Consider the following 18,733-nt stretch of genomic DNA (forward strand, 5'->3'; position numbering starts at 1 on the left):
GGCTGGAGGAGGTTACAGAGGTAAGGAGGGTTGCAGGGACTGGAGGAGGTTACAAAGGTAGGGAGGGGTGTAGGGGTTGGAGGAGGTTACAAAGGTAGGGAGGGGTGTAGGGAGCTGGAGGAGGTTACAGAGATAGGGAGGGTTGTAGGGAGCTGGTGGATGTTACAGAGATAGGGAGGGTTATAGGGACTGGAGGAGGTTACAGAGATAGGGAGGGTTGTAAGGAGCTGGTGGAGGTTACAGAGATAGGGTTGTATGGAGCTGGTGGAGGTTACAGGGATAGGGAGGGTTGTAGGGACTGGAGGAGGTTACAGAGATAGGGAGGGGTGTATGGACTGGAGGAGGTTACAGACATAGGGAGGGGTGTAGGGACTGGAGGAGGTTACAGACATAGGGAGGGTTGTAGGGGCTGGAGGGGGTTACAGAGATAGGGAGGGTTGTTGGGGCTGGAGGAGGTTACAGAGGTAAGGAGGGTTGCAGGGACTGGAGGAGGTTACAAAGGTAGGGAGGGGTGTAGGGGTTGGAGGTTGTTACAAAGGTAGGGAGGGGTGTAGGGGCTGGAGGAGGTTACAGATAGGGAGGGTTGTAGGGGCTGGAGGAGGTTACAGAGAGGGAGGGTTGTAGGGGCTGGAGGAGGTTACAGAGATAGGGAGGGGCTGGAGGGGGTTACAGAGGTAGGGAGGGTAGTCAGGGCTGGAGGAGGTTACAGAGATAGGATTGTAGGGACTGGCGGAGGTTACAGAGAAAAGGAGGATTGTGGAGGAGGTTACAGAGATAGGGAGGGTTGTAGGGGCTGGAGGAGGTTACAGAGATAGGGAGGGTTGTAGGGACTGGAGGAGGTTACAGAGATAGGGAGGGGTGTAGGGGACTGGAGGAGGTTACAGAGATAGGGAGGGGTGTAGGGGCTGGAGGAGGTTACAGAGATAGGGAGGGTTGTAGGGGCTGGAGGAGGTTACAGAGGTAAGGAGGGTTGCAGGGGCTGGAGGAGGTTACAGAGATAGGGAGGGTTGTAGGGAGCTGGAGGAGGTTACAGAGATAGGGAGGGTTGTAGGGAGCTGGTGGATGTTACAGAGATAGGGAGGGTTATAGGGACTGGAGGAGGTTACAGAGATAGGGAGGGTTGTAAGGAGCTGGTGGAGGTTACAGAGATAGGGTTGTATGGAGCTGGTGGAGGTTACAGGGATAGGGAGGGTTGTAGGGACTGGAGGAGGTTACAGAGATAGGGAGGGGTGTATGGACTGGAGGAGGTTACAGACATAGGGAGGGTTGTAGGGGCTGGAGGGGGTTACAGAGATAGGGAGGGTTGTTGGGGCTGGAGGAGGTTACAGAGGTAAGGAGGGTTGCAGGGACTGGAGGAGGTTACAAAGGTAGGGAGGGGTGTAGGGGTTGGAGGTTGTTACAAAGGTAGGGAGGGGTGTAGGGGCTGGAGGAGGTTACAGATAGGGAGGGTTGTAGGGGCTGGAGGAGGTTACAGAGAGGGAGGGTTGTAGGGGCTGGAGGAGGTTACAGAGATAGGGAGGGGCTGGAGGGGGTTACAGAGGTAGGGAGGGTAGTCAGGGCTGGAGGAGGTTACAGAGATAGGATTGTAGGGACTGGCGGAGGTTACAGAGAAAAGGAGGATTGTGGAGGAGGTTACAGAGATAGGGAGGGTTGTAGGGGCTGGAGGAGGTTACAGAGGTAAGGAGGGTTGCAGGGGCTGGAGGAGGTTACAGAGATAGGGAGGGGTGTAGGAGCTGGTGGAGGTTACAGAGATAGGGAGGGTTGTAGGGGCTGGAGGAGGTTACAGAGATAGGGAGGGTTGTAGGGACTGGAGGAGGTTACAGAGATAGGGAGGGGTGTAGGGGGCTGGAGGAGGTTACAGAGATAGGGAGGGGTGTAGGGGCTGGAGGAGGTTACAGAGATAGGGAGGGTTGTAGGGGCTGGAGGAGGTTACAGAGGTAAGGAGGGTTGCAGGGGCTGGAGGAGGTTACAGAGATAGGGAGGGTTGTAGGGAGCTGGAGGAGGTTACAGAGATAGGGAGGGTTGTAGGGAGCTGGTGGAGGTTACAGAGATAGGGAGGGTTGTAGGGAGCTGGTGGAGGTTACAGAGATAGGGAGGGTTGTAGGGAGCTGGTGGATGTTACAGAGATAGGGAGGGTTATAGGGACTGGAGGAGGTTACAGAGATAGGGAGGGTTGTAAGGAGCTGGTGGAGGTTACAGAGATAGGGTTGTATGGAGCTGGTGGAGGTTACAGGGATAGGGAGGGTTGTAGGGACTGGAGGAGGTTACAGAGATAGGGAGGGGTGTATGGACTGGAGGAGGTTACAGACATAGGGAGGGGTGTAGGGACTGGAGGAGGTTACAGACATAGGGAGGGTTGTAGGGGCTGGAGGGGGTTACAGAGATAGGGAGGGTAGTCAGGGCTGGAGGAGGTTACAGAGATAGGATTGTAGGGACTGGCGGAGGTTACAGAGAAAAGGAGGATTGTGGAGGAGGTTACAGAGATAGGGAGGGTTGTAGGGGCTGGAGGAGGTTACAGAGGTAAGGAGGGTTGCAGGGGCTGGAGGAGGTTACAGAGATAGGGAGGGCTGGAGGAGGTTACAGAGAGGGAGGGGTGTAGGGGCTGGAGGAGGTTACAGAGATAGGGAGGGTGGTAGGGACTGGAGGAGGTTACAAAGGTAGGGAGGGGTGTAGGGGTTGGAGGAGGTTACAAAGGTAGGGAGGGGTGTAGGGGCTGGAGGAGGTTACAGAGATAGGGTTGGGGCTGGAGGAGGTTACAGAGGTAAGGAGGGTTGCAGGGACTGGAGGAGGTTACAAAGGTAGGGAGGGGTGTAGGGGTTGGAGGAGGTTACAAAGGTAGGGAGGGGTGTAGGGGCTGGAGGAGGTTACAGATAGGGAGGGTTGTAGGGGCTGGAGGAGGTTACAGAGAGGGAGGGTTGTAGGGGCTGGAGGAGGTTACAGAGATAGGGAGGGTTGTTGGGGTTGGAGGAGGTTACAGAGATAGGGAGGGTTGTTGGGGCTGGAGGGGGTTACAGAGATAGGGAGGGTTGTAGGGGGCTGGAGGAGGTTACAGAGATAGGGAGGGTTGTAGGGGCTGGAGGAGGTTACAGAGATAGGGGTGTAGGGGCTGGAGGAGGTTACAGAGATAGGGAGGGTTGTAGGGGCTGGAGGAGGTTACAGAGATAGGGAGGGTTGTAGGGAGCTGGAGGAGGTTACAGAGATAGGGAGGGGTGTAGGGGGCTGGAGGAGGTTACAGAGATAGGGAGGGGTGTATGGACTGGAGGAGGTTACAGACATAGGGAGGGGTGTAGGGACTGGAGGAGGTTACAGACATAGGGAGGGTTGTAGGGGCTGGAGGGGGTTACAGAGATAGGGAGGGTTGTTGGGGCTGGAGGAGGTTACAGAGGTAAGGAGGGTTGCAGGGACTGGAGGAGGTTACAAAGGTAGGGAGGGGTGTAGGGGTTGGAGGTTGTTACAAAGGTAGGGAGGGGTGTAGGGGCTGGAGGAGGTTACAGATAGGGAGGGTTGTAGGGGCTGGAGGAGGTTACAGAGAGGGAGGGTTGTAGGGGCTGGAGGAGGTTACAGAGATAGGGAGGGGCTGGAGGGGGTTACAGAGGTAGGGAGGGTAGTCAGGGCTGGAGGAGGTTACAGAGATAGGATTGTAGGGACTGGCGGAGGTTACAGAGAAAAGGAGGATTGTGGAGGAGGTTACAGAGATAGGGAGGGTTGTAGGGGCTGGAGGAGGTTACAGAGATAGGGAGGGTTGTAGGGACTGGAGGAGGTTACAGAGATAGGGAGGGGTGTAGGGGACTGGAGGAGGTTACAGAGATAGGGAGGGGTGTAGGGGCTGGAGGAGGTTACAGAGATAGGGAGGGTTGTAGGGGCTGGAGGAGGTTACAGAGGTAAGGAGGGTTGCAGGGGCTGGAGGAGGTTACAGAGATAGGGAGGGTTGTAGGGAGCTGGAGGAGGTTACAGAGATAGGGAGGGTTGTAGGGAGCTGGTGGATGTTACAGAGATAGGGAGGGTTATAGGGACTGGAGGAGGTTACAGAGATAGGGAGGGTTGTAAGGAGCTGGTGGAGGTTACAGAGATAGGGTTGTATGGAGCTGGTGGAGGTTACAGGGATAGGGAGGGTTGTAGGGACTGGAGGAGGTTACAGAGATAGGGAGGGGTGTATGGACTGGAGGAGGTTACAGACATAGGGAGGGTTGTAGGGGCTGGAGGGGGTTACAGAGATAGGGAGGGTTGTTGGGGCTGGAGGAGGTTACAGAGGTAAGGAGGGTTGCAGGGACTGGAGGAGGTTACAAAGGTAGGGAGGGGTGTAGGGGTTGGAGGTTGTTACAAAGGTAGGGAGGGGTGTAGGGGCTGGAGGAGGTTACAGATAGGGAGGGTTGTAGGGGCTGGAGGAGGTTACAGAGAGGGAGGGTTGTAGGGGCTGGAGGAGGTTACAGAGATAGGGAGGGGCTGGAGGGGGTTACAGAGGTAGGGAGGGTAGTCAGGGCTGGAGGAGGTTACAGAGATAGGATTGTAGGGACTGGCGGAGGTTACAGAGAAAAGGAGGATTGTGGAGGAGGTTACAGAGATAGGGAGGGTTGTAGGGGCTGGAGGAGGTTACAGAGGTAAGGAGGGTTGCAGGGGCTGGAGGAGGTTACAGAGATAGGGAGGGGTGTAGGAGCTGGTGGAGGTTACAGAGATAGGGAGGGTTGTAGGGGCTGGAGGAGGTTACAGAGATAGGGAGGGTTGTAGGGACTGGAGGAGGTTACAGAGATAGGGAGGGGTGTAGGGGGCTGGAGGAGGTTACAGAGATAGGGAGGGTTGTAGGGACTGGAGGAGGTTACAGAGATAGGGAGGGGTGTAGGGGGCTGGAGGAGGTTACAGAGATAGGGAGGGGTGTAGGGGCTGGAGGAGGTTACAGAGATAGGGAGGGTTGTAGGGGCTGGAGGAGGTTACAGAGGTAAGGAGGGTTGCAGGGGCTGGAGGAGGTTACAGAGATAGGGAGGGTTGTAGGGAGCTGGAGGAGGTTACAGAGATAGGGAGGGTTGTAGGGAGCTGGTGGAGGTTACAGAGATAGGGAGGGTTGTAGGGAGCTGGTGGAGGTTACAGAGATAGGGAGGGTTGTAGGGAGCTGGTGGATGTTACAGAGATAGGGAGGGTTATAGGGACTGGAGGAGGTTACAGAGATAGGGAGGGTTGTAAGGAGCTGGTGGAGGTTACAGAGATAGGGTTGTATGGAGCTGGTGGAGGTTACAGGGATAGGGAGGGTTGTAGGGACTGGAGGAGGTTACAGAGATAGGGAGGGGTGTATGGACTGGAGGAGGTTACAGACATAGGGAGGGGTGTAGGGACTGGAGGAGGTTACAGACATAGGGAGGGTTGTAGGGGCTGGAGGGGGTTACAGAGATAGGGAGGGTAGTCAGGGCTGGAGGAGGTTACAGAGATAGGATTGTAGGGACTGGCGGAGGTTACAGAGAAAAGGAGGATTGTGGAGGAGGTTACAGAGATAGGGAGGGTTATAGGGGCTGGAGGAGGTTACAGAGGTAAGGAGGGTTGCAGGGGCTGGAGGAGGTTACAGAGATAGGGAGGGCTGGAGGAGGTTACAGAGAGGGAGGGGTGTAGGGGCTGGAGGAGGTTACAGAGATAGGGAGGGTTGTAGGGACTGGAGGAGGTTACAAAGGTAGGGAGGGGTGTAGGGGTTGGAGGAGGTTACAAAGGTAGGGAGGGGTGTAGGGGCTGGAGGAGGTTACAGAGATAGGGTTGGGGCTGGAGGAGGTTACAGAGGTAAGGAGGGTTGCAGGGACTGGAGGAGGTTACAAAGGTAGGGAGGGGTGTAGGGGTTGGAGGAGGTTACAAAGGTAGGGAGGGGTGTAGGGGCTGGAGGAGGTTACAGATAGGGAGGGTTGTAGGGGCTGGAGGAGGTTACAGAGAGGGAGGGTTGTAGGGGCTGGAGGAGGTTACAGAGATAGGGAGGGTTGTTGGGGTTGGAGGAGGTTACAGAGATAGGGAGGGTTGTTGGGGCTGGAGGGGGTTACAGAGATAGGGAGGGTTGTAGGGGGCTGGAGGAGGTTACAGAGATAGGGAGGGTTGTAGGGGCTGGAGGAGGTTACAGAGATAGGGGTGTAGGGGCTGGAGGAGGTTACAGAGATAGGGAGGGTTGTAGGGGCTGGAGGAGGTTACAGAGATAGGGAGGGTTGTAGGGAGCTGGAGGAGGTTACAGAGATAGGGAGGGGTGTAGGGGGCTGGAGGAGGTTACAGAGATAGGGAGGGGTGTAGGGGCTGGAGGAGGTTACAGAGATAGGGAGGGTTGTAGGGGCTGGAGGAGGTTACAGAGGTAAGGAGGGTTGCAGGGGCTGGAGGAGGTTACAGAGATAGGGAGGGTTGTAGGGAGCTGGAGGAGGTTACAGAGATAGGGAGGGGTGTAGGGAGCTGGTGGAGGTTACAGAGATAGGGAGGGTTGTAGGGAGCTGGTGGATGTTACAGAGATAGGGAGGGTTGTAGGGACTGGAGGAGGTTACAGAGATAGGGAGGGTTGTAAGGAGCTGGTGGAGGTTACAGAGATAGGGTTGTATGGAGCTGGTGGAGGTTACAGGGATAGGGAGGGTTGTAGGGACTGGAGGAGGTTACAGAGATAAGGAGGGGTGTATGGACTGGAGGAGGTTACAGACATAGGGAGGGGTGTAGGGGCTGGAGGGGGTTACAGAGATAGGGAGGGTTGTAGGGGGCTGGAGGAGGTTACAGAGATAGGGAGGGGTGTAGGGGCTGGAGGAGGTGACAGAGATAGGGAGGGGGGGTGAGGATTTTAAAACTCCAGGATTTACTGACTTAATCAGAGGCCTCACCCCTGCTCAGTGGACGGCAGTCTCTCCGCCGAGTCCCAAGGTTCTGGCTTGAAATCGCACCCCACAGCGGTGCCGTGCTGAGGGGGTGCTGCACTGTCGGAGGTGCCGTCCTTCATTAAAACCTGTCCGCCGGGCGCTCGGTTTGGAGGCGAGAGTTCCTGTGGGCCCTGTTTGGAAGAAGCACCGGGGCGGGGGTGGGATCTGTCCTGGCCAATACCCAGCCCCTCGACCCACATCCAAAACAACCGACGACCTGGTCGTCTGTCACGTCGCTGCTTGTGGGAGCTTGCTGTGCGCAAATCGGCCGCTGTGTATCCTGCATCACCGCATCAGCTGCTGAGAGGTGCCTGGCCGGCTCGGGGAAGTCAAACGCAAGTCTTTTCCTTTCACTGGGGAGCAGCTGAAAGTGGTGCCGAGTTCTCAGCTTGTGCACCCACCAGGACGGTTCAATCTGAAACTGCCTGTGATTATCCGAGGTTGGGCTGGGGGGAGAGGGTAAACTTACTTTCTCGCTGGCCCCCTCCGCCCAGAAAAGAGAATTACAGGGGACTTTTCTCGGTGTGTGAAGCCAGAATAAAGTTGTGGCGGGCGGGGTGGTGGTGGAAGGGAAAAGTTTTGCCTCGCTCACTCCGGAGGTCAGTCCCGGCCTCGGACTGCAGCGGACGCTTGACAGAGCGAAGGGATTGACGTGGAAGCGACTTACACCAGCGAGACTCAATGTGAAACGTGTGTGTGTGCGTGTGTTTGTGTTCAGGTCCGGCACCTTGCCCGGGAGGGAGAGGGGGAGAGGAGGGAAATTGTGAGCAATCATGCTTGCATGACATCATTTGTTTACCAGAGTTTGACTGGAATATATTTTCCCCTGAAACGGCCAATTTCTCCTCACAACCAAAACAAGATACTCAGGAAGAGAGGAGACGAGTCAGTCCAGCTGAGGACGACACTTATGTGTGTGAGAATGCGTGTGTTACTGTGTGTGAATGTGTCAGTGTGTGAATGTGAGTGAGTGTGTGACTGTGTGTGTGTGAATGTGTGTATGAGTGTGTGAATGTGAGTGTGCGTCTGAGTGTGTGTGAGAGAGAGTGTCTGTGTGAATGTGTGTGTGAATGTGTGTGCGTCAGTGTGTGTGAGAGAGTGTGTGTGTGTGAATGTGAGTGTGTGTGTGAGTGAGTGTGTGCCTGTGTGTGAATGTGAGTGTGTGTAAGTGTGAATGTGTCTGAATGTGAGTGTGTGTGAGTTGTGTCTGTGAGTGTGTGCCTGTGTTTGAATGTGAGTGTGTGCCTGTGTGTGAATGTGAGTCTGTGTGTGTGTGGGGGTCTGTGTTTGAATGCGAGTGAGTATGTGCCTGTGTGTGAATGTGTGTGTGTGAGTAAGTGTGTGCCTGTGTGTGAATGTGAGTGTGTGCCTGTGTGTGAATTTGAGTGTGTGTGTGTCTGTGAATGTGAGTGTGTGTCTGTGTGTGTGTGTGTAAGTGTGTAGTTTAAAACCGAGTTGCAAATTGTATTGTAAATGGGGAGAGTGAGAGATAGTGGGGTATTGGGGGGGAGGGGTGGGTGTGGGGTGGGTCAGGCGCCTGTGTTTGTAAAAACAGAATGGATTGAGGATGTTTGTGCCCATGTGTGTGGGGCGTGGGTTGTATTTTGTACACATTTGACAAGCAGCTGGAAATGATTTTAGGAAAGTGGATTTCAAAAAACTCAGTGTTGCCTTTGCAGCCAAGGGAGCCGCAATCATAGATATTCAATGAGAATTTTACTCCGATCTGCTGTCTCCCCGTGTCTGAGAGGGCGAGGTGAGTGTTTAACTTCCAGCTCACTCCACTTTCTGTTTTAGAAAATGTTCCCTATGTTTATAATTGTAACGTCCTGCGGCACACATGCACTCAAACACTCACAATCACACTTACATACACACACACACACACACACTCAAACACTCACAATCACACTTACATACACACACACTTAAACACTCAATCACACACACACTCTTAAACACTCACAATCACACACTTACACACACACACTTAAACGCTCACAACCTCACACACACTCAAATACTCACAATCACACATACACACACACTCTTAAACACTCACAATCACATACTTACACATACACTCACAATCACACTTACATACACACACACTTAAACACTCAATCACACACACTTAAACACTCACAACCTCACACACTCAAACACAATCACACACACACTCAAACACTCACAATCACACTTACATACACACACACTTAAACACTCAATCACACACACACTTTTAAACACTCACAATCACACACTTACACACACACACACACTTAAACGCTCACAACCTCACACACACTCAAATACTCACAATCACATACACATACACTCACAATCACACTTACATACACACACACTTAAACACTCAATCACACACACACTTTTAAACACTCACAATCACACACACACACACACTTAAACACTCACAACCTCACACAAACTCAAACACACAATCACATACACACACTCAAACACACAATCACACTTACATACACACACACACACTCTTAAACACACAATCACACACACACTTAAACACTCACACCTCACACACACAATCACACACTCAAACACTCGCAATCACATATATACACACACACACATAAACACACACAATCACACACTTACACACAATCACATACACACGCAAACTCACAGACACACACGTACACATACACTCTCCTACACACATTCACACGCACACAGACTCTCTCTGTCTCCCTCTCTCTCTGTCTCTCTTTCTGTTTCTCTCTTTGTCTCTCTCTTTCTGTCTCTGTCTCTCAGTCTCTCTCTCTATCTCACTCTCTCTCTCTCCCTGTCTCTCTTTCTGTTTCTCTCTTTGTCTCTCTCTTTCTGTCTCTGTCTCTCTCTGTGTCTCTCTCTCTATCTCACTCTCTCTCTCTCTCTGTCTCTATCTCCCTCTCTCTCTCTCCCTGTCTCTCTCTATCTCTCCCTGTCTCTCTCTGTCTCCCTCTTGCTGTCTCTCCATGCGGCAATGCTCCCAGATGTGACAACCCACTTTTGATAAGTAAATGCCCAATTCTCCAGTTTTTATGCGCACATCAGGGGAAGGTTCCGGAACTGGAGGGAGAGACCGTTCCCCGTGAGTTAAGGGTCAGGAAGCAGAGGTCACTGATTTAAGGTTAATTGGCAGAGGTGACGTGGGGGTAACTGTTTCTCATGAAGTGGGTAGCTAGGATCTGAGTGTGGGGCAGACAGGGTCAATCGAGGCGTTAGGGTCTGGAATGCGCTGCCTGAGAGTGTGGGGGAGACAGGGTCAATCGAGGCGTTAGGATCTGGAATGTGCTGCCTGAGTGTGTGGTGGAGACAGGTTCAATCGAGGCGTTAGGATCTGGAATGCGCTGCCTGAGAGTGTGGTGGAGACAGGGTCAATCGAGGCGTTAGGGTCTGGAATGTGCTGCCTGAGAGTGTGGGGGAGACAGGGTCAATCGAGGCGTTAGGATCTGGAATGCGCTGCCTGAGAGTGTGGGGGAGACAGGGTCAATCGAGGTGTTAGGATCTGGAATGCGCTGCCTGAGAGTGTGGGGGAGACAGGTTCAATAGAGGCGTTAGGGTCTGGAATGCGCTGCCTGAGAGTGTGGTGGAGGCAGGTTCAATCGAGGCGTTAGGGTCTGGAATGCGCTGCCTGAGAGTGTGGTGGAGACAGGGTCAATCGAGGCGTTAGGGTCTGGAATGCGCTGCCTGAGAGTGTGGTAGAGGCAGGGTCAATCGAGGCGTTAGGGTCTGGAATGCACTGCCTGAGAGTGTGGGGGAGACAGGGTCAATCGAGGCGTTAGGATCTGGAATGTGCTGCCTGAGAGTGTGATGGAGACGGTCAATCGAGGCGTTAGGATCTGGAATGCGCTGCCTGAGAGTGTGGTGGAGACAGGGTCAATCGAGGCGTTAGGGTCTGGAATGCGCTGCCTGAGAGTGTGGTGGAGACAGGGTCAATCGAGGCGTTAGGGTCTGGAATGCGCTGCCTGAGAGTGTGGTGGAGACAGGGTCAATCGAGGCATTAGGGTCTGGAATGCGCTACCTGAGAGTGTGGGGGAGACAGGGTCAATCGAGGCGTTAGGGTCTGGAATGCGCTGCCTGAGAGTGTGGGGGAGACAGGGTCAATCGAGGCGTTAGGGTCTGGAATGCGCTGCCTGAGAGTGTGGTAGAGGCAGGGTCAATCGAGGCGTTAGGGTCTGGAATGCACTGCCTGAGAGTGTGGGGGAGACAGGGTCAATCGAGGCGTTAGGATCTGGAATGCGCTGCCTGAGAGTGTGGTGGAGACAGGGTCAATCGAGGCGTTAGGGTCTGGAATGCACTGCCTGAGAGTGTGGGGGAGACAGGGTCAATCGAGGCGTTAGGATCTGGAATGTGCTGCCTGAGAGTGTGATGGAGACAGGTTCAATCGAGACGTTAGGGTCTGGAATGTGCTGCCTGAGAGTGTGGTGGAGACAGGGTCAATCGAGGCGTTAGGGTCTGGAATGCGCTGCCTGAGAGTGTGGTGGAGACAGGGTCAATCGAGGCATTAGGGTCTGGAATGCGCTGCCTGAGAGTGTGGGGGAGACAGGGTCAATCGAGGCGTTAGGGTCTGGAATGCGCTGCCTGAGAGTGTGGTGGAGACAGGGTCAATCGAGGCATTAGGGTCTGGAATGCGCTGCCTGAGAGTGTGGTGGAGACAGGGTCAATCGAGGCGTTAGGGTCTGGAATGCGCTGCCTGAGAGTGTGGGGGAGACAGGTTCAATCGAGGCGTTAGGGTCTGGAATGCGCTGCCTGAGAGTGTGGGGGAGACAGGGTCAATCGAGGCGTTAGGGTCTGGAATGCGCTGCCTGAGAGTGTGGGGGAGACAGGGTCAATCGAGGCGTTAGGGTCTGGAATGTGCTGCCTGAGAGTGTGGTGGAGACAGGTTCAATCGAGACGTTAGGGTCTGGAATGTGCTGCCTGAGAGTGTGGTGGAGACAGGGTCAATCGAGGCGTTAGGGTCTGGAATGCGCTGCCTGAGAGTGTGGTGGAGGCAGGTTCAATCGAGGTGTTGGAGAGGGGATTGAATGAGCAGCGGGGAACAGACCTGCAGGGCTCCGGGGAGAAGACGGAAGTTGAGCTGCTCCCTGCGGAGGGCCCACACCAGCATCATGGGCCGAATGGCCGCCTCTGCTGGGGGCCCCTTCCACAGCTTAATGAACCCTGACCGGCTGGTGCTCCGGGTGTTAACATATCCTTCCGTCTTTTTGTCTGCAGTTCGCGCACCCTTCCGAGGGCACACGGGTAATCCCGTGTGGAGCACAAACCAGCTCCCAGCGGCTGATGGAGTCTGGAGGGGAAACGAGGGAGAGGCCTGAGTCCCTCTCGCATTCACTGCTTCCTCCCAGCCAGCCGGGCTGATCTATAACAAGCGTTCCTGATTAACACTGCCACGTCTCGCCTGCTTCCTCTCAATCAACTCACAGCCTTTTTCCCACACAACCGTTCTATTTTCAGCTCTTCCCCACCCCTGCTCGTCCGCCCAGCCTCTACAACCTCCTGTTTGCCACCCAGACAGGGGAAACTCTCAAATTAGGATTCCATTCCCGTCTTTCCACCATCGGCGGCCGTTCCTTCAGCGGCCTGGGACCCCCCAGCTCTGGAATTCCCCCCCTAAACCCCTCCAGCCCCCTCTGTCTCTCTCTCTCTCTCGCCACCTTAAAACCGACCTCTCTGACCGAGGTTTTGGTCGCCTGTCTCTGATATCCCCTCACGTGGCTGAGGGTCAAATACTCTTCATAATGCTCCCATCAACCACATCACACAATAGAGACACTGTATTGTCGGGACGGTGTAGAGGGAGCTTTACTCTGTATCTAACCCCGTGCTGTACCTGTCCTGGGAGTGTTTGATGGGGACGGTGTAGAGGGAGCTTTACTCTGTATCTAACCCCGTGCTGTACCTGTCCTGGGAGTGTTTGATGGGGACGGTGTAGAGGGAGCTTTACTCTGTATCTAACCCCGTGCTGTACCTGTCCTGGGAGTGTTTGATGGGGACGGTGTAGAGGGAGCTTTACTCTGTATCTAACCCCGTGCTGTACCTGCCCTGGGAGTGTTTGATGGGGACGGTGTAGAGGGAGCTTTACCCTGTATCTAACCCCGTGCTGTACCTGTCCTGGGAGTGAGTGTTTGATGGGGACGGTGTAGAGGGAGCTTTACTCTGTATCTAACCCCGTGCTGTACCTGTCCTGGGAGTGAGTGTTTGATGGGGACGGTGTAGAGGGAGCTTTACTCTGTATCTAACCCCGTGCTGTACCTGTCGTGGGAGTGTTTGATAGGAACGGTATAGAGGGAGCTTTACTCTGTATCTAACCCTGTGCAGTACCTGTCCTGGGAGTGTTTGATGGGAACGGTATAGAGGAAGCTTTACTCTGTATCTAACCCCGTGCTGTACCTGTCCTGGGAGTGTTTGATGGGGACAGTGCAGAGGGAGCTTTACTCTGTATCTAACCCCGTGCTGTACCTGTCCTGGGAGTGTTTGATGGGGACAGTGCAGAGGGAGCTTTACTCTGTATCTAACTCCGTGCTGTACCTGTCCTGGGAGTGTTTGATGGGAACGGTATAGAGGGAGCTTTACTCTGTATCTAACCCCGTGCTGTACCTGTCCTGGGAGTGTTTGATGGGGACGGTGTAGAGGGAGCTTTACTCTGTATCCGACCTGATTGTTAGGAAGTCTGAGTTGAATTGTCTGGTTAATCGGATCCAGACTCCGGTACACAGGCTGCTGATTAACACAGTAAATCCCAGGGATGGTGATACTCAGCACCAGCCAGTGGCTATGCCTTGCGGTTTGCTGTGTAACTTGGGAGTCCGTGTCCGAGGGAGTCTCGGAGACCCCATGCAGTCTCGCTGCCGGCTTACCCTCAGGCTGCCCCCAGGGCCACTCCCAGCCCATGTGGAACTTTTCCCTGAGTGCGAGCGGGTCCCCAGCCAGTTCGTGCACAGCAAGCTCCCACGCACAGCCTAGTCCAACCCTGGAGGCTGGCCAGACAGGCACTGGCGAAAGGAAGTGTGGGGGTGAGCCGGTTATTGGTTATAAAGCCTAGGAGTGAGGCTGCGGCCTAGTCCTTCAGGACCATCGAACCATAGAAAAGTTACAGCACAGAAGGAGGCCATTCGGCCCATCTTGTCCATGCCAGCCCGTGGACGCCCAGGTGCCCTTTCTAATCCCACCTTCCTGCACCCGGCCCATAGCCCTGCAGCTTACAGCACTTAAGGTGCAGATCCAAGTACTTTTCAAAAGAGTTTAGAGTTTCTGCCTCTACCACCAACTTGGGCAGCGAATTCCAGACACCCACTACCCTGTGCGTAAAAAAGTTCTTCCTCACGTCCCCCTTACACCTTCTGCCACTTATCTTGAATCTATGTCCCCTGGTTCTAGAATTCTCCACCAAGGGAAACAATTTTATCCCGTCCACTCCATCTATTCCCCTCCTAGTTTTGTACACCTCAATCAAGTCACCTCTCAGCCTTCTTTGTTCCAAGGAAAATAACCCCAACCTATCCAATCTCTCCTCGTAGCTACACTTTTCTAACCCTGGCAACATTCTTGTAAACCTCCTCTGCACTCTCTCCAGAGCTATTACGTCCTTCCTGTAATGTGGCGACCAGAACTGCACACGATACTCCAGTTGTGGCCTCACCAGTGTTTTACACAATTCCAACATTATATCCTTACTTATATATTCTATACCTCTGCCAGTGAAGGAGAGCATTCCATATGCCTTCTTTACAACCTTGTCTACTTGAACTGCTGCCTTCAGGGACCTGTGTACTTGAACGCCAAGATCTCACACTTCATCTACCCCTCTTGGTATATTCCCTTTCTAGCGGCTTTTTCTTCCCTGTTTCGTTTAGAATGGTTATGTGTGAGGCTGTCCTCAGTACAGGCCTGTCGGCCGTGACTAGTGGCTGGTTTTATAAATGAATAAACCTTTGACGAAACAGGGAGAGCTTTCATGAGATGAAAGCCAGCGAGGCTGTGGCACAAGACTGAGGCTGCGGCCTGAAGTAACGCAAGGATGAACAGGAACGGCCCCTCGAGCAGCCTGCTCCCACATTCAGTACGATCGGGGCTGATCCGATTGTGGCCTTAACTCCACTTTCCCGCCTGTTCCCTCCTCCCCCATCACCCTCGACTCCCTCGTCAATCAGACACCCGTCTCACTCGGCCTCGAATATATTCACTGACCCGGCCTCCGCTGCTCTCTGGGGTGGGGGGGGAGAGAATTCCACAGACTGACCACCCTCTGAGGGAAGAATTTCCTCCTCGTCTCCGTCTTCAATGGGAGACCCCTTATTCTAGAAACTGTGCCCCCCTCCCTCCCCCCTCGTTCTAGATTCCCCCACGAGGAGGGGGGAGGGGGAAACATCCTCTCAGCATCCACCCTGTCAAACCCCCTCCTCCTCCTCTCAGAATCTGATCTGTTTCAATAAGATCCACCTCTCGTTCTTCTAAACTCCCAACGGGGGGGACAGGGCCCCGACCTGCTCAACCTTTCCCCGTGAGACAAACCCCCCTTCGTCCCAGGAATCAGCCCAGTGAACCTTCTCCAAACGGCCTCCAATGCCAGTACGTCCCCCTCCCTAAAGTAAGGAGACGGGAACTGGACACAGGGCTCCGGGTGTGGTCTCACCAACGCCCTGTACAGCTGTAGCAAGACTCTCCGCCACCCTCCCCCTAAAGATCTGGGAGTGAGACTTCTTATTCTAGGCCTTGTTCCCATGGTGGCTGCAACAGCTAATTGCCAGGAGCAATTTTAACCGTCTGTCTCGCCCCCTCGCCACAGAAAGTCTAAACCAGGCCTACTTGAGGCCCGAGCTAAGATTCCAGTCTTTATAGTTCAGTAAGAGATCTCCCAGCCCCCAGCCCGAACCAAGACTCTACACACTGAAACCTGAACCAAAATGAAAATACCGGTGATTTCAATGCTGGTCAAGTGACTGTAATAAAAACTGTGGCAGCCCATCAAGAAAATCCTCTCTCTCTCTGTCTCTCCCTCTCTCTCTCTCCATCCCTCTGTCTCTCTGTCTCTCCCTCTCTGCCTCTCTCTCCATCCCTCTGTCTCTCCCTCTCTGCCTCTCTCTCTCTCCATGTCTCTGCCTCTCTCTCATCTCTGTCTCTCCCTCTCTCTCTCTCTCCATCTCTCTGCCTCTCTCTCATCTCTGTCTCTCCCTCTCTGCCTCTCTCTCCATCCCTCTGTCTCTCCCTCTCTGCCTCTCTCTCTCTCTCTCCATGTCTCTGCCTCTCTCTCATCTCTGTCTCTCCCTCTCTCTCTCTCTCTCCATCCCTCTGTCTCTCTCTCTCTCTCCATGTCTCTGCCTCTCTCTCATCTCTCTCTCTATTTCTCCCTCTCTGTCTGTCTCTCTCTCCATCCCTGTCTCTCTCTCTCCATGTCTCTTCCTCTCTGTCTCTCCATCCCTCTGTCTCTCTCCATGTCCCTGCCTCTCTCTCTCTATCTCTCTATTTCTCCCTCTCTGTCTGTCTCTCTCTCTCTCTCCATCCCTCTATCTCTCTCTCTCTCCATGTCTCTGCCTCTCTCTCATCTCTGCCTCTCTCTCTGTCTCTCCATCCCTCTGTCTCTCTCCATGTCCCTGCCTCTCTCTCATCTGTCTCTATTTCTCCCTCTGTCTGTCCCTCTCTCTCCATCCCTCTGCCTCTCTCTGTCACTCTCTTTCTCTCTCTCTCTCCCTGTCTCTCTCTGTCACTCTCTTTCTCTCTCTGTCTCTCTCTCTCTGTCTCTGTCTCTCTCTGTCACTCTCTCTCTCTCCCCCACTCTGTCTTTTGCCATCTATCTGTCTCTTAGTCTCATTCCCTCTCTCTGCCTTTCTCTCTCTGTCTATCTTGTCTGTCTCTCTTTATCTCTCCATCTCTCTCCGTTTCTTTCTTTCTCTCTACATCTCTCTCTCTCTGTCTCCCTTTCTGTCTCCCTCTCTCCATCTCTCTCCCTCTTTGTCTTTCTCTCTCCCTCTTTCTCTGTCTCTCTCCCACTCTCTCTCTCTGTGTCTCCCTTTCTCCATCCCTCTCCATCTTTACCTCTCTCTCCCTCTCTATCTCTCTCTGCCTCTCTCTCTCCTTCTCCTACTGTGTGTGTCCCTCTCTCTGTCTCTCTCTCTGTGCCTCTCTACTTCTCTCTCTCTCCACCCCCTCCCACTGTGTGTGTGTGTCTCTCTCTCTGTCTCTCTCTCTCTCTCCCACTGTGTGTGTCCCTCTCTCTGTCTCTCTCTCTGTGCCTCTCTACTTCTCTCTCTCTCCACCCCCTCCCACTGTGTGTGTGTGTCTCTCTCTCTGTCTCGCTCTCTCTCTCCCACTGTGTGTGTCCCTCTCTCTGTCTCTCTCTCTCTGTGCCTCTCTACTTCTCTCTCTCTCCTTCTCCCACTGTGTGTCTCTCTCTCCCTCTCCCACTGTGTGTGTGTCTCTCTCTCTCTCTCTCTCTCTCTCTCCCACTGTGTGTGTCCCTCTCTCTCTGTGCCTCTCTACATCTCTCTCTCTCCCTCTCCACTGTGTGTCTCTCTCCCTCTCCCACCGTGTGTGTGTCTCTCTCTCTGTCTCTCTCTCTCTCTCTCCCACTGTGTGTGTCCCTCTCTCTGTCTCTCTCTGTGCCTCTCTACTTCTCTCTCTCTCCCTCTCCCACCGTGTGTGTGTCTCTCTCTTTCTGTCTCTCTGTCTCTCTCTCTGTCTCTCTCTCCCTCTCTCTCTCTGTCTCCCTCTCTCTCTGTCTCTCTCTCTCTCTGTCTCTCTCTCTCTGTCTGTCTCTCTCTGTCTCTCTCTCTCTCTGTCTCTCTCTCTCTGTCTCTCGCTCTCTGTGTCTCTCTCCCTCTCTCTCTCTGTCTCTCTCTGTGTCTCTCTGTCTCTCTCTCTCTCCCTCTCCCACTGTGTGTCTCTCTCTCCCTCTCCCACTGTGTGTGTGTCTCTCTCTCTCTCTCTCTCTCTCTCTCTCCCACTGTGTGTGTCCCTCTCTCTCTGTGCCTCTCTACATCTCTCTCTCTCCCTCTCCACTGTGTGTCTCTCTCCCTCTCCCACCGTGTGTGTCTCTCTCTCTGTCTCTCTCTCTCTCTCTCCCACTGTGTGTGTCCCTCTCTCTGTCTCTCTCTGTGCCTCTCTACTTCTCTCTCTCTCCCTCTCCCACCGTGTGTGTGTCTCTCTCTTTCTGTCTCTCTGTCTCTCTCTCCCTCTCTCTCTCTGTCTCCCTCTCTCTCTGTCTCTCTCTCTCTCTGTCTCTCTCTCTCTGTCTCTCTCTCTCTCTGTCTCTCTCTCTCTGTCTCTCGCTCTCTGTGTCTCTCTCCCTCTCTCTCTCTCTGTGTCTCTCTGTGTCTCTCTGTCTCTCTCTCTCTCCCTCTCCCGCTGTGTGTGTCCCTCTGTCTCTCTCTCTCTCTCTGTCTCTCTCTCTGTCTCTCTCTCTGTCTCTCTCCCTCTCTCTCTCTCTGTCTCTCTCTGTCTCTCTCTCTCTCTCCCTCCCTCTCCACCGTGTGTGTGTCCCTCCCTCTGCCTCTCTCTCTCTCTGTCTCTGTCTCTCTATCTCTCTCTCCCTCTCTCTGTCTCTGTCTCTCTATCTCTCTCTCTGTCTCTCTCTCTCTCTCTGTCTTTCTCTCTCTCCCTCTCCCGCTGTGTGTGTCCCTCCCTCTCTCTGTCTTTCTCTCTCTCCCTCTCCCGCTGTGTGTCCCTCCCTCTGCCTCTCTCTCTCTCTCTCTCTCTGTCTCCACTATGTTTGCAATGCCCTAATTGTGATGTGGTGTCATATGTCCAGCTCAGTCTGGCAGCTGCTCTAGGGTTTAGATTTGTAGCATCTGAAAAGCAACAACAATAACTTGCATTTATATAGCGCCGCTAACATAGTAAAACGTCCACAAGGTACTTTGCAG

The 18,733-nt window shown here is 53.8% G+C and overlaps 1 protein-coding gene across 1 annotated transcript in view; it reads left to right on the plus strand.

The window, feature by feature from the left end:
- Window positions 1-8,394: 8,394 nt before the first annotated feature.
- The window catches only part of LOC144676015 (nck-associated protein 5-like), a gene marked incomplete at its 3' end in the record, with an annotated part of 26,387 nt that continues 16,048 nt past the window's right edge, over window positions 8,395-18,733 (plus strand). Inside the window, exon 1 of the mRNA XM_078536539.1 lies at window positions 8,395-8,607. Within this exon, the coding sequence (XP_078392665.1) occupies window positions 8,559-8,607 (49 nt within the window). The remainder of the gene's footprint in view (window positions 8,608-18,733) is intronic.

Source organism: Cetorhinus maximus, unplaced genomic scaffold (genome assembly GCF_964194155.1).
Source record: "Cetorhinus maximus unplaced genomic scaffold, sCetMax3.hap1.1 HAP1_SCAFFOLD_1293, whole genome shotgun sequence".
NCBI classification, from domain to species: Eukaryota; Metazoa; Chordata; class Chondrichthyes; order Lamniformes; family Cetorhinidae; genus Cetorhinus; species Cetorhinus maximus.